Below are 15000 nucleotides of genomic sequence, written 5' to 3'. Positions count from 1 at the left end.
TTGTTGTTGTTGGTTGTGGGGCTTGAACTCTGGGCCTGGGCGCTGTCCCTCAGCTCTTCAGCTCAAGGTTAGTGCTCTACCACTTGAGCCACAGCGCCACTTCCATTTTTTTTGGTGGTTTATTGGAGATAAGAGTTGCACAGACTTTCCTGCCTGCGCTGGCTTTGAACCACGATCCTCTAGATCTCAGCCTCCTGAGTAGCTGGGATGACAGGCGTGAGCTACTGGCACACAGCGACTGCTTTCTGTTTGTTCATTTTTTTCCCCCGTGTTAACAGTAGAGGGTCACTCACCGGTTGGCATCTTTCTTGGCTCCACAGGCTCTTCAGATAATGAAGAACTTTTGCAGTTTCCGCTGGAGTTGTGTTCAGATTCTCTTCCTTCCCATCCGTTCCCGGCAGTCAAAGGTTGGTGGAGTCACACCCTCCTCTTCCAGCCCCTCCCTTGTGTAGTTTTCCAAGTTTATAACTGAGAGGAAGTTAAGTTCTCGCCTTGATTTCTCTTCAGCATGGTCACCAGCAGGCATGAAAGCAATCTGCCATGCGGCATTGCGTTCGCATATTGGGGGTTGTTTTCTTTGGGGAAATTTGGGGTTTTCCAAGGTAATTGTACCATCGGGTGTTGGGGAAGTGTTTTCCAGCAATAATCTAAACCTTTCAAGAGGTTTTTTGATTTTTATAGACGTCCCCCAGATGTTTGTTTCTGTGTGGTGTTTGGGGTTTTGTTTTTGGGGGGGTGGTTTTTGGATTGTGGGTCTTGAACGCTGTCCCTGAGCTCTTCAGCTCAAGGCTGGTGCTCTACTGTTTGAGCCACAGCTCCACTTCTGATTTTCTTTTGGTTCTTTAGAGGGAGAGTGTATGTTTGTGCTAATACTGGAGTTTGACTCAGGGCCTACCTGCTGTCCCTGAGCTCTCTCACTCAAGGTGAATGCTCTAACACTTGAGCCACAGCTGCACCTCTGGCCTTTTGCTGGTTTATTGCACATAAGAGTCTCACGGACTTTCCTCCCCCGGGCTGGCTTCGAACCTTGATCCTCAGATCTCAGCCTCCTGAGTAACTGGGATTAGAGACGTGAGCACTAGAACTAGGCGCAGGGATTTTTTTCTCGAGAGTACAGATGGAAGGGGACGGGGCAGGTTATGGGACAATTCTAGGATTGGTCTATTCTGTTTTTTGTGTGTTCTTGCTAGGATCAAATACGTAGGTATTTATAGGACAGTCCCATTGTCAGATGTGAAGTAATTACCCCTTAATGTAATAGCAGTATGTCTGTTTCAGTCTGTATAGACTGGAAGAAGGTAGCAGGCAGAGGGTTTTTTTTGTTTCTTGTTTGTTTTAAAATTCGACTTCCCCTCTCATTTCAGGGTAATTTTCGTGGTAAATTTTTTTTTTTTTCAAATGTCTGACACAAGAACTCAGAAAGTGAAGTCTGTGGGTTTTTCCCTAAAGTTTTTAGTCTGAGAAACAATGTTTTTGTTATTTAAGAATCAAAGCAGCTATTCTAATTTGTATGGGATGCAATAGTAGTCAAACGATTACTTCTACTTGTTAATTGTTTTATCTGATACCAGCTTGGATGTAAAGGGGAATCATTTTAAATTCACTTTGTTTATCGGTAGGTTCTGTATCAGTCTGTGTGAGAAAATGCATTTTGTTTTGCCATTTAAAAGTGAAAAGACACCTTTGGGCAAACTATGGTTTTCCTAACCTGCCAACTTCAGCCATCTTTCTATTTTAGTAACCGGAATTCTAAATAAAGAATTAAGTAGAGCCAGGTACTGGTGGCTCACGCCTGTCATCCCAGCTACTCAGGAGGCTGAGAACTGAGGATCACAGTTCAAAGCCCAGGCAGGAAAGACTATGAAACTTTTATGTCCAATGAACCACCAAAAAAACAGAATTGGTCCTGTGGTTCAAAATGGTAGCATGCTAGCCTTGAGCAAAAGAGAATTCAAGGACAGCACCCAAGCCTAGAGTTCAAGTCCCACGACTAGGAGAAAAATAGAATTAAATAGAGAACAAAAGAAGAGCTAAATAGAGACTCTTGTAGAGCCTTAACTTCCTTAAAAGAATAGAGGGGGAAAATCAACTTCAAAGGTAAGCTGAGTTCAGACGTCTGAATCAAATGTAATTTCTAGAACAGAAATCATGAACCTTGCAACTATGATAAAGATAGCTCCTTTATATAGAAACTTGTATTTATGCAGGATTACTTCCAAATCACTATTTTGTTGTTGGAGAGGAGGTAGTTTGCTTTTTTGGTAGAACTGAGAATCACATTTAGGGACCATTAACAAGAAACACAAGCAGGAAAGCACCCTAAAAATCCAACCCACAATGAGATTTCTCAAGTTGGGCTCTTTACTGGCTGAAGTTTACTATTTGTTAATGATTACAGAGAATCTCAGATAATTTGTGTTGTCTATACTAATAGCTTTCAAAGGTCATTTATGACTAATGATTATGTGTTTCTTAGTATAAAATGTTTTTGTTTGATTGTATTTCGGTACCAGTCCCAGGGCTTGAACTCAGGACCTGGGCACTGTCCCAGAGCTCTTTTACTCAAGGCTGGTGCTCTACCACTTGAGCCACAGCTCCACTTCCGGTTTTCTGGTGTTCCCTGGAGGTAAGAGTCTCACAGACTTTTCTACCTGGGCTGGCCTCAAACCACGATCCTCGGATCTCAGCCTCCTGAGTAGGATGACAGGCCCATGTCACCAGTGTCCACTTCGTATGATATATTGTGAGCTAAAGAACAAGGTGAGAAACATTTGCATGGGCTGAATCACAGTAAGGCAGTAACTCAGAATCTCTGTGGCTGTGGCGGACAGGCCCAGATGGAGGGAAATGCACCCAGCGAGTGGACCAGCCTTGCGGTAGAGATGGTTTGAGAACTCAGGCTCATTCCTCAGTTTCCCCTGTGTAAAATGTTCCACGATTGAGCTTTCCTGACAGCCTTCAAAAGCGTGCAGTCCCTTAGGCTCTGTATTTCTTTGATTATTCCCAAACGCCTGCGCCTTAGAGGAAAGCCAGAGCTGACTTAATTTACCCAAATCAGAGACGCGAGTAGCCTTTCAACACGCTCCTCTGAGCCATAGCAGAGGTGTGGGGAGCGGGGGCCCAGGAGGGGGTGAGGGGAGAGGCCAGCTCTCTGGGCCCCCCCCCTCAATCACAACAGTGTTCGTGCTGTGGTTTTCCTCATCATTTTTCAGTGTATTATTAGAAGGACCAGCTTCAAACATTTGAAACTTCTAGAATCAGATAAAGCCACCTTCCCCATCCGCATCGCCATCCTCACCACTGCCACATCTAATCGGCCCCTGGCCCACGCGCGGAACTCACACTCGGCCCTCAGCCGCAGCGCGGTGCTTGCCCGGCGTGGCCGGGGGCTCCTGCCACGGGAGTCCCCCATGCACACGAACAGTCAGCGGGCCAGGGGCCAGCCCTCAGCCAGAAATCTGTGTGCGGCTTTTTGGTGGTTCGTTGCAGGTAAGAGTCTCATGGACTCTTCCTGCCCAGGCTGGCTTTGAACTGCCATCCTCTCAGGCCGGGCACTCCCCTGTTTAGACCTAGTGCAGCAGGCCCCGCCCCTCTGCTCTGACTGGCTGAGCTCAGGCTCACAATCTGCTCGTGATTGGCTAGTTTGAATACAGTAAGATGTATTTACGTAAGCTAATTTTGAATTAACAGTTCACAAATCATCTTGAAATATACCTGCACCCCTCTGCTATTTCTTTCTTTCTTTCTTTCTTTCTTTCTTTCTTTCTTTCTTTTCTTTCTTTCTTTCTTTCTTTCTTCCTTCCTTCCTTTCTTCCTTTCTTTCTTTCGTCGTCATGGGTCTTGAACTCGGGGCCTGGGCGCTGTCCCTGAGCCCTTCAGCTCAAGGCTGGCGCTCTACCACTTGAGCCACAGCGCCACTTCCAGTTTTCTGAGTGGTTTATTGGAGATAAGAGTCTCAAGGCCTTTCCTGCCCAGGCTGGCTTTGAACCGTGATCCTCAGACCTCAGCCTCCTGAGTAGCTGGGATGACAGGCGTGAGCCACCACCCCAGACCCCTCTGCTATTTCTTTTGGTGACAGACCTGGGACTTGAACTCAGAGCCTGAGTACCATCTCTTCGATTTTTCTCTCAATGCTAGTTAGTACTCTACCACTTGAGCCACAACTCCACTTCTAGCTTTTTGGTGTTTAATTGGAAATAAGAGCCTCATGGACTTCCCTACCTGCTCTGGTTTGGAGCTACGATCCTCACATCTCAGCCACCTGAGATTACAGGCGTGAGCCACCGGCACAGACTTAGTGCCAGAGCCTCATAATGTGAACGGAAAAGGCTGAATTGAAAGAAATGTGTAGGGATTTCAGTTTAGCAATGAGGAGAGAACAGGAGAGAGAGGAAGGTGGGCTGGTCTAGTTGCCCTACAGATCTCATGATTTGTCAGGTTGGTTATACTGGGAGCCATTTTCTTAAGGCATTCTAAGAAGCTTGAAATTGAGTTTGCATTCACGTCCACGTTCATGACAAAAGCAGGATGTTTTGCTGTGAAAAGCTTTTATCTCCTTTGATAAAAGTACTTTTAAAGTACTTTTAAAAAGTACTTAAAAGTACAGAGTACTTTTAAGAACTAAGCTTTAGCAGTACTCAGTAGCTCCCACCTGTCAGCCCAGCTACTCAGGAGGCTGAGATCTGAGGATCGCAGTTCAAAGCCAGCCTGGGCAAGAAAGTCCATGAGACTCTTACGTGCAGTGAACCACCAAAAAGCCAGACGTGGAGCTGTGGCTCAAGTGGTAGAGCACCAGCCTTGAACGATAAAGCTCAGAAACAGCGCCCAGGCCCTGCGTTCAAGCCCCAGGACTGGCAACCAAGACAAACAGAACTCCGCATAATAATTGGTTTAAGAATTCCATCTTGGACGTCTAGCTAAACCTTGAGTTACATTTTTTTGGCACTGAGCATGCGTGAATGTCCTGAAGCAATGATGTTTCGTTCCAGGGTGACCCAGCTCTGAATTGTCCATCCACGGTTAGTGTCTCTCTTGGCTGTGTTTGATTCTGTGATGTCACAGAGCACCGGGTCACCTTATGGTGGATTTGGCACTACCTTGCTCCTTACCTCAATAGCTAGATAGACACACAGTGTGGATATTCCTTTGAAATTCGGAATGTTGCATGGCACTGAGTTCCAGCAGTTTCTTAAAAGGTGCCATCCGTGGCGGGGCGAGCAGAGCCGCTGGGGACGACGGTGAGGAACTGGTGTGGTCTCGGGGTCCTGGGTCACGCGTGGCTGGGGCCGTGCCCACCACCAGCACGCACATCCATTCATCCTGTCTGCACGCCAGCTCGTGTCTATTCATTTGTGCCCATCATTTCAAAATGGGTCACTAAGCCGGGCGCCGGCCTGACATCCCAGCTACTCGGGAGGCTGAGATCTGAGGATCGCGGTTCGAGGCCAGCCCGGGCAGGAAAGTCCGTGAGACTCTCATCTCCAAGGAACCACCCGAAAACCAGACGTGGAGCTGTGGGTTTTTAAAATTATATTAAAAGTTATTTCTCCACCACTTGAGCCATGCCCCCGCCTCGCCCGTTTATTTCTCCTTTGGTTTTAAGTCACTTTGCCCAGTCTGGTCTCAGGTTCACGATCCTCCTGCCGCTGCCTCCTGAGTATGCGGGATTCCAGGTGGGCACTACCATGCCCTGCCCACAGTTCAGTTTTATGTCCTGTTGGTCCAGACTCGACAAGAAGAGCCGTTGTTTTTATATCCTCCCCGTTTTCTGCTTTCTTGTTGGCCGGCTGTTGATCAACAACCAGAGCAAGTACCAGCGAACGTCTTATCTTCTCATGAAGAAAACCAGCCGGCCCCAACCTCAGTCCATTTACCATTGTTTCTCCATATCAGGAAGTTTTTATCCTGATTTTTGTTGTAGGCTATAAGAAAAGTGAATATTTTATTGTTCCTGCTGACTAATGACTCTGAATTCTTAACTCTCTGTGCCATTCTTTGTAAACGACCCAAAGGATCTTTTTGTTATCACCATCTATTGTGTCTCTACTATTTCTGTCCTTTTTAAAAATACTGTAAAGCTAGGCATGCGTTGGTCCCACCTGTAATCCTCCCTATTTAGGAAGCTGAGATCTTTTTCTAACAAGAAACAAATGAAAACATAAGCTGCTGAGATCTGAGGATCGAGGTTCAAAGCCAGCCTGAGGCAGGAAAGTCTGTGGGACTCTGATCTCCAGTGAATCACTAGAAAACCGGAAGCTAAGGGATTGTGCTGAGATCCTGAGTTTAAGCCCTGGTAATCACACACACACACACACACACACACAAAATTATTCTGCATGATTTTCCTGAGTTAATTCAACGCTGGCAACACTTTTTTTTCCCCTTTCAATTGTAAAACTCTTTGAGCTTTTCCCCTCAGGTGGCTAGAGCTTGCACATTAAAAATAGGTTATGATATTTTAATAGTATGCTTAACTTGGCCCTGTCTCTTAGGCATACATTATACAAGGACAACAGTGCCCGGGGAAATCTTGAGTACTGTTTCTTTGAAGTTTCTGGAAAGTAGCAATTCTGCTTGTGGGATTTTTTTCCTTCTCCTTCTGGAGACCCTGAATTCCGCCGCCAGGGGGCGCGAGCGACACAAACAGCACGGGCGGTGGTGAGCCAGGCCTTTAGGCCCAGAAGCCGCTCCTGGTCGCTGTCAAGCTTCTTGTTGTTACTATTATTGCCGTTGTTGTTGTTGTTATTAATCCTCCTCAGTTGTGCCCCGTTTGTGTTTCACATCGCACACTCTCGCCAGCGCCCAGGCCCTTTTCTCTGTGACTATGTCAGTGGACTGACACATTGGCTGTTATTCAACTAACGTTTGTTACTTCTCTAGACTTGCTTTGTGACTGGTTTCTGAAACGCCTTTGGCATTATCTGAAGCATGCTACTATCGTACATCTTCACTGGCAGTATTGGCAGTGTGTGGGACAGACAGACAGACTGGACTAGTTTTTGTGGAACCTAACTGCTCGGATTCAAGTTGCTGGCACAGTGAAGCCAGCCTTACTGCTGGTCCTCCAGCTAGTGGAAGGCGCTAAGACCGGGGAGCAGAGATGCAGGCTGGTACTTTTGTCTCATTAGAACACGTGCAGAGAGCAAGCGCTAACTCAGGTAGACCAGATGTCCAGACAGCTGAGTTTCTTCACTGAGCATCTATTCATCAAAAAGGGATGAAGGGCCAGTGAACGGGCCATAGGAAGGAGCCGGAACGGGGGTAGACTCTCCTGGAGTTAGGGATGTGGGCTTTTTTGGTGGGGAGGGAGGGGACTTATTAAATAGTTCCTTTAAAGTTTTCTTCATTTCTAAAAAATATAAAATGAAACCCTTCAGCATGGTTATGATTATTTAACTCAACAAGATCCAAGTCATTGTTTGGGACTTCAGCCCAAACTGGGCTGGGGGCTCACACCTGTCACCGTAGCTACTCAGGAGGCTGAGATCTGAAGATTCGAAGCCACATCCAGGCAGGAAAATCCAGCGAACCAGCAAAAGGCCAGACGGGAGCTGTGGCTCAGGAAAGGCCTAGAGAAAAGGTTTTGCTGTCAAACTAAACTTCAGGGGGGATGCCCGTCACCTCTCTTGATTTCCATAGGAGAGAAGTTGCAGTATTGTTTTCATTTTTGATCAGAAAGCAACACTCAAAGAGGAGATAAGGAGAACCAAGTGAATGAAAAGCAGGAAGCTAGGTAGCGTGGCTCACGCCTGTAATCCCAGCCCCTCAGGAAGCGAAGATCTTAAGGATCCCAATGCAAAGCCAATTAAGGCTGGACCGTTCCCTGAGATTCTTACCACCAGCTAAAAGCCACCAAAAAGCCAGAGGTGGAGCTGTGGCTCAAGTGGTAGAGCATCAGCCTTGGGCATCACAGCTCCATAGCAGTTGGAGACCCTGAGTTCAAGCCCCAGTTCTGGCGCGCACACACACACACACACACACACACACACACACACACACACACACACACACACACACACACACACACACACACACACACACACACACACACACGAATGGAAAATGAGGTAAGCCCAACTGGGGTTCTTTTGTTGGTATTTATCTCCCCCCACCCCATCCCCAGAGACCACAACCACAGCCTCACCACCACACACCCCCCAAACAAACAAACCCGACCCAGCCAATCAAGAACTCGGTTTTGGACAACTCGGGGTCTAACGCTGAACCCTTCACACCTCTTCCCTCAGTTGAATAGGGTCATCCTTTTTTTTGTTGTTGTTGTTTTCTTTAAATTTTTTTGGTGGTTTTCTTTTTTTAAAGTCACAGTTAAATGACAGCGTGGGAAAGCAGTGTTCTGAGCAGTAAGAGACGTCATCCATGTTTTTTTCCTTTGTTTTTCTTTTTGTTTCTTTTGTGTGTGTCCCCAGCCACGTCCGTAGATTACAGTTCCTTTGCAGACAGATGCGGCAGCTGGATAGAGCTCATTAAACTGAAAGCTCAGAGCATAAGGCGCGGATCAATGAAGACAAGTAGGCGGCTGCTCCCACCATGCCCCGGGGATCTCGGAGGCTTATCTTGGTTTCCCGTGGTGAAAGCTAGACCCGATTGCTGTCATGCCATTCACTTTCCGACACTGCAGGCAGGCGCTGGCACGCGAGGCTGTAGCCGTGCTATGGGGTCACTTACGGAGCTACCGAAGGAAGGGCCTGCTTGTGTCTGATCTCAGCTAGGAAAGCGTCTTGAACGTTTTCTGTTTGTGGTGGTTGTGGTTTGTAAAGCGAGTCTGGAAAAAGAATGGCCGTCCAGATCTAATCCTTCTACGTATTGGAGAGAGGTTTCTGGAACCCGGCTGTAGACATTGGGCAAGCGTGTTCCGCAGGAGACAAGGCTACGAAGAGAGTTCGGTGACTCCCACGCTCCCGCGCCTCTCTGCACCGGCGGCCCTTGGGTCTGGGGTCCGTGTTTTGCAGGGAGCCATAGTGAAGGAAGGAGGTTTAGAATCCACGGAAAGGGAAGGGACCGGCCCCATCTGGTTCTGAATCTTCCCAGACCAGTTTAACGGCTGGTGGATCTTGGGCAACTCATTAATTTCTCTTGAGTTTCACTGTCCAAATGAATGCTTTTAATTCAAATGATAACTACATTGCAGGGTTATTGTACAAATTAGATATATGTGTAGATAGATATGTAGATGGATGGATAGACAGACATAGATGGATAGATAGACGGATGGATGGATAGGTTGATAGACAAGTTAGATGTGGGTGTAGATATAGATAGGTGGATCGATAGATAAGTGGATGGATATTGATAGGTAGAGATGGATGGATGGATGGATGGGTAGACAGGTAGATGGACAGACAGACAGATGGGTAGGTAGATGGATAGATAGCTGGCTAGATGAATAGTACATGGATGGATGGATGGATAAGGAGACAGATGGGTGGACAGATAAATGGGATAGAGGATAGAGGATGGATGGATGGGTGGATGGATGGGTGAGTGGGTGGATGGATGGATGGATGGGTGAGTGGGTGGATGGATGGATGGATGGGTGAGTGGGTGGATGGATGGATGGGTGGGTGGGTGGATGGTAGATGGATGGATGGGTGGGTGGATGGATAGGTGGATGGTTGGTGGGTGGGTAGATGGATGGTCGGTGGGTGGATGGTGGATGGATGGATGATGGATGGATAGATGGTGGACGGATGGTGGGTGGGCGGATGGATGGATGGATAGATGGTGAGTGGGTGGATGGATGGATGATAGATGGTGGATGGATGATGGATGATGGATAGATGGTGGATGGATGGATGGGTGGATGGTGAACGGATGGATGGATGGATGGATATTGGATGGATGGTGGATGGGTGGGTGGATGGATGATGGATGGATAGATAGGTAGGTGGGTAGGTGGATGATGGATGGATGGATAGATAGGTGGGTGAATGGATGGATGGATGAAGGATGGATGGGTGGGTGGGTGGATGGATGAAGGATGGATGGATGGATGGGTGGGTGGGTGGATGGATGGATGGATTGTGGATGGATGATGGATGGATGGGTGGATGGATGGGTGGATGGTGGATGGATGGATGGTGGATGGATGGGTGGAAGATGGATGGATGGATGGATAGGTGGGTGGATGGATGATGGATGGATAGGTGGGTGGATGGATGGGTGGATGGATGATGGATGGATAGGTGGGTGGATGGTGGATGGATGGATGGTGGATGGATGGGTGGAAGATGGATGGATGGATGGATAGGTGGGTGGATGGATGGATGGGTCGAGGATGGATGGATAGGTGGGTGGATGGATGATGGATGGATAGGTGGGTGGATGGATGGGTGGATGGATGGTGGGTGATGGATGATGGATGGATGGGTGATGGCTGGCTGGCTGCTGTCCTGGCCGCAGTGGTGGAAGGGGCGGCAGGCCTCCCCGTGACTGGTTTGGAAGCTTCCCGACGGCCGGGCGGGGCGGGTGCTTGCAGCCGCGCGTGTCTTTTGTCCGGTTCCACTGCACCGACCTTTTCTTTTGCAGGAATGCCATTTCCTCCCACACAGACTTGCGCCCCGCCTCGCTCCTGTCTGTCTGTCTGTCTGTCTGGCATGGTGCATGCGTCCTCCTCTGGGCCCTAGCTCGGCGGGCGGCCGCGATCGCCCGCGCCCCACGCTCTGCCCTCTCTCCCCGCGCAGCCGCCGCCCTGGACAAGGCCAGCGCCGCCGGGGGCGAGGGCGCCGCCCGGGCCCGCCCCGCGCCGCCCGGCCCCGCCGCGCCGCCCGGCGGCCCCGGCGCGCCCGGCTCCAGCGTCGGCGTGGTGCGGATGACGCCGCTCTCCTTCATCCCCGGAGCCAGGATCACCAAGTACCTGGGCATCATCAACATGTTCTTCATCCGCGAGACCACGTCCCTGCGCGAGGTGACGCCCTCCCCCCTTCCCTCCCTCCCTCCCTCCCGCGTTGACGTTGGGCGGGGCTTGGCTCGCTGCGCGGGCAGCACCCCTGTGGGCGGGGCTTGTGGGCGGGGCTTGGCTCGCTGCGCGGGCAGCACCCCTGTGGGCGGGGCTTGTGGGCGGGGCTTGGCTCGCTGCGCGGGCTGCACCCCTGTGGGCGGGGCTTGGCTCGCTGCGTGGGCACCCCCCTGTGGGCGGGGCTTGGCTCGCTGCGCGGGCAGCACCCCTGTGGGCGGGGCTTGTGGGCGGGGCTTGGCTCGCTGCGCGGGCACCCCCTGTGGGCGGGGCCCGGTGGCGTCCTGCCTGGTGGGCGGGCCCGGGGAAGGTCACGCCGCGGTGGGCGGGGCGCCGCGGTGACGTGTGGCGTGCGTCCGCAGGAGGGCGGCGTCAGCGGCTTCCTGCACGCCTTCATCGCCGAGGTCTTCGCCATGGTGCGCGCGCACGTGGCGGCGCTGGGCGGCAACGCCGTGGTCTCCTACATCATGAAGCAGTGCGTGTTCATGGAGAACCCCAACAAGAACCAGGTGGGCCCCCAACCCCGGCCCCCCGCCTCCCCCGCGCCCACGCCCCCGTGCCCGCCCGCGGGAGGCGCCCCGAACCCCGGCCGGCCTGTCCTCCGCAGGCGCAGTGTCTCATCAACGTGAGCGGCGACGCCGTGGTGTTCATCCGAGAAGCGGACGCGGAGGCGCCGGGCGGCGGCGGCGGCGGCGGCGGCGGGGCCGAGGGCACGACCTGAGCCCGGCCGCCCGCCCCGCGCCCCGCGCCCCGCGCCCCGCGGAGAGCCCCCGCCCCCGGAGGAGGCCGCCGCGCACGCGCCGAAAGCAGCCGGGGCCGCTCTGTGTGCGTAGTCGGTGCGCATGCGCGAGGGTTTTCACGGATCCCCGGGCCTCGGCCTCCAGGGCCCGGCTGCCGTGGGTCCGTGAGCGGCCTGGGGTTTGCCTGCGTGCGCGTGCATGTGCGCGTGCGTGCGTGCGTGCGCGTGGTGGGGGCCGCGTGGCAGGTGAGGAACCCGGTGGGAACTGCCCGAAGGTGCTGCGTCTTCTACAAAGAACTTAAAACCCGACGACCTCCCAGCCCCGCAAAGCTCCCACCGGAAGCGCGAGTCCCAGAGGCGGGGGAGCCCGTGCGGGGCGCGGGCAGCCACGCCGCCTGATCGACGTGCGTGATCGACGTGCTCCACCACCCGAGAACCACACAGAGAGCGTGCTCCACCACCCGAGAGAGACACACAGACAGAGTGCTCCACCACCAGAGAGACACACAGAGAGCGTGCTCCACCACCAGAGAACCACACAGAGAGCGTGCTCCACCACCAGAGAGACACACAGAGAGCGTGCTCCACCACCAGAGAGACACACAGAGAGCGTGCTCCACCACCAGAGAACCACACAGAGAGCGTGCTCCACCACCAGAGAGACACACAGAGAGCGTGCTCCACCACCAGAGAGACACACACAGAGCGTGCTCCACCACCAGAGAGACACACAGACAGAGTGCTCCACCACCAGAGAGACACACAGACAGAGTGCTCCACCACCAGAGAACCACACAGAGAGCGTGCTCCACCACCAGAGAGACACACAGAGAGCGTGCTCCACCACCAGAGAGACACACACAGAGCGTGCTCCACCACCAGAGAGACACACAGACAGAGTGCTCCACCACCAGAGAACCACAGAGAGCGTGCTCCACCACCAGAGAGACACACAGACAGAGTGCTCCACCACCAGAGAGACACACAGAGAGCGTGCTCCACCACCAGAGAGACACACAGACAGAGTGCTCCACCACCAGAGAGACACACAGACAGAGTGCTCCACCACCAGAGAACCACAGAGAGCGTGCTCCACCACCAGAGAGACACACAGACAGAGTGCTCCACCACCAGAGAGACACACAGAGAGCGTGCTCCACCACCAGAGAGACACACAGACAGAGTGCTCCACCACCAGACAACCACACAGAGAGCGTGCTCCACCACCAGACAACCACACAGAGAGCGTGCTCCACCACCAGACAACCACACAGAGAGCGTGCTCCACCACCAGAGAGACACACAGACAGAGTGCTCCACCACCAGAGAGACACACAGAGAGCGTGCTCCACCACCAGAGAACCACACAGAGCGTGCTCCACCACCAGAGAGACACACAGAGAGCGTGCTCCACCACCAGAGAACCACACAGACAGAGTGCTCCACCACCAGAGAGACACACAGACAGAGTGCTCCACCACCAGAGAGACACACAGTGTGCTCCACCACCAGAGAACCACACAGAGAGCGTGCTCCACCACCAGAGACACACAGAGAGCGTGCTCCACCACCAGAGAACCACACAGACAGAGTGCTCCACCACCAGAGAGACACACAGACAGAGTGCTCCACCACCAGAGAGACACACAGAGAGCGTGCTCCACCACCAGAGAGACACACAGAGAGCGTGCTCCACCACCAGAGAGACACACAGAGAGCGTGCTCCACCACCAGAGAACCACACAGAGAGCGTGCTCCACCACCAGAGAGACACACAGAGAGCGTGCTCCACCACCAGAGAGAGCGTGCTCCACCACCAGAGAACCACACAGAGAGCGTGCTCCACCACCAGAGAGACACACAGAGAGCGTGCTCCACCACCAGAGAGACACACAGAGAGCGTGCTCCACCACCAGAGAGAGCGTGCTCCACCACCAGAGAACCACACAGAGAGCGTGCTCCACCACCAGAGACACACAGAGAGCGTGCTCCACCACCAGAGAGACACACAGAGAGCGTGCTCCACCACCAGAGAGACACACAGACAGAGTGCTCCACCACCAGAGAACCACAGAGAGCGTGCTCCACCACCAGAGAGACACACAGACAGAGTGCTCCACCACCAGAGAGACACACAGAGAGCGTGCTCCACCACCAGAGAGACACACAGACAGAGTGCTCCACCACCAGAGAGACACACAGAGAGCGTGCTCCACCACCAGAGAACCACACAGAGAGCGTGCTCCACCACCAGAGAGACACACAGAGTGCTCCACCACCAGAGAGACACACAGAGTGCTCCACCACCAGAGAGACACACAGAGAGCGTGCTCCACCACCAGAGAGACACACAGAGTGCTCCACCACCAGAGAACCACACAGAGAGCGTGCTCCACCACCAGAGAGACACACAGAGAGCGTGCTCCACCACCAGACAACCACACAGAGAGCGTGCTCCACCACCAGAGAGACACACGCAGGTGGCTCCAAGCACAGCCCCAATAAAATTGTATTGTGCTATCAGATGAGCAGAAGTTTAGTAGTGTCATGGGGCATCTTGATGGTGACAGACCGGCCAGTTGGCCTAGAACTTGAAAAATACCTTGAAGTCCGCAAGCTGTACGACATTGAACGTGTATGTAGAAGTTCTCAGAGTGTGTGTCACACGCCACATGCAAATGAACTTTAGAATACGACATTCCCCAATAAAACGTCTTTAGACAATTCCGGGTTTTGTTTTCCCAGAAGAAGTTGCTCTGAGCTGAAGCCCTGTTCTCCCTGCCACAGGTGTCAATATTTTTCTGTATTTTGTTCATAGTTTTATTTTTTAAATAAAAAAAGTTTCTAAACTGGAATCTTCCTATGTTTCCGTTCTCTGAATCATTTGTCATGTCCGGCTTTCCTGCAGTCAACAAACATCATTGTGATTGTCGTGTGTGTGTGTGTGTGTGTGTGTGTGTGTGTGTGTGTGTGTGTGTGTAACAGTAACGAGGCTGTATTTAAGGTATTATGGGAAGCCTTCTAGATTACAGTGAACAGTTCTTGCTCAAGTAGAAGTTACAGCCCACTGTCTCCATCTTATAAATAACATACACAATACATTTATAAATAACATGTTTTATCATATTTTAAAACGATCGCTGGGATTTCCTACTTTATGCCAACCAGGCTAGTAACAAGAGTGGTAATCCCTTTCTGAAAAATAGCTGATTGCTGGTGGCTCATGCTTGTCATTCTAGCTCCTCAGGAGGCTGAGATCTGAGGAGCAGGGTTCAAAGCCAGCCAGGGC

General features: G+C 51.9%; 1 protein-coding gene across 11 annotated transcripts in view; it reads left to right on the top strand.

Moving 5' to 3' along the window:
- C2cd5 (C2 calcium dependent domain containing 5) overlaps positions 1–12103 on the top strand; it is a 67321-nt gene extending 55218 nt beyond the window's left edge. For 8 of the 11 annotated variants that reach the window (XM_070011754.1, XM_070011751.1, XM_070011748.1 and 5 more), the window contains 5 exons: positions 321–407; positions 8427–8528; positions 10701–10924; positions 11335–11481; positions 11580–12103. In XM_070011754.1, coding sequence (XP_069867855.1) covers positions 321–407; positions 8427–8528; positions 10701–10924; positions 11335–11481; positions 11580–11693 — 674 coding nt within the window. In that variant the 3' untranslated portion in view covers positions 11694–12103. The remainder of the gene's footprint in view (positions 1–320; positions 408–8426; positions 8529–10700; positions 10925–11334; positions 11482–11579) is intronic. The other 3 variants (XM_070011758.1, XM_070011756.1, XM_070011757.1) reach the window with 1 other exon arrangement.
- Positions 12104–15000: the final 2897 nt, after the last annotated feature.

This window comes from Dipodomys merriami, unplaced genomic scaffold, assembly GCF_024711535.1.
Source record: "Dipodomys merriami isolate MVZ:Mamm:240054 unplaced genomic scaffold, mDipMer1.0.p SCAF_84, whole genome shotgun sequence".
Classification (NCBI taxonomy): Eukaryota; Metazoa; Chordata; class Mammalia; order Rodentia; family Heteromyidae; genus Dipodomys; species Dipodomys merriami.
The sequence above is the reverse complement of the archived record's forward strand: the minus strand, read 5'-3'. Positions and strand labels throughout refer to the sequence as shown.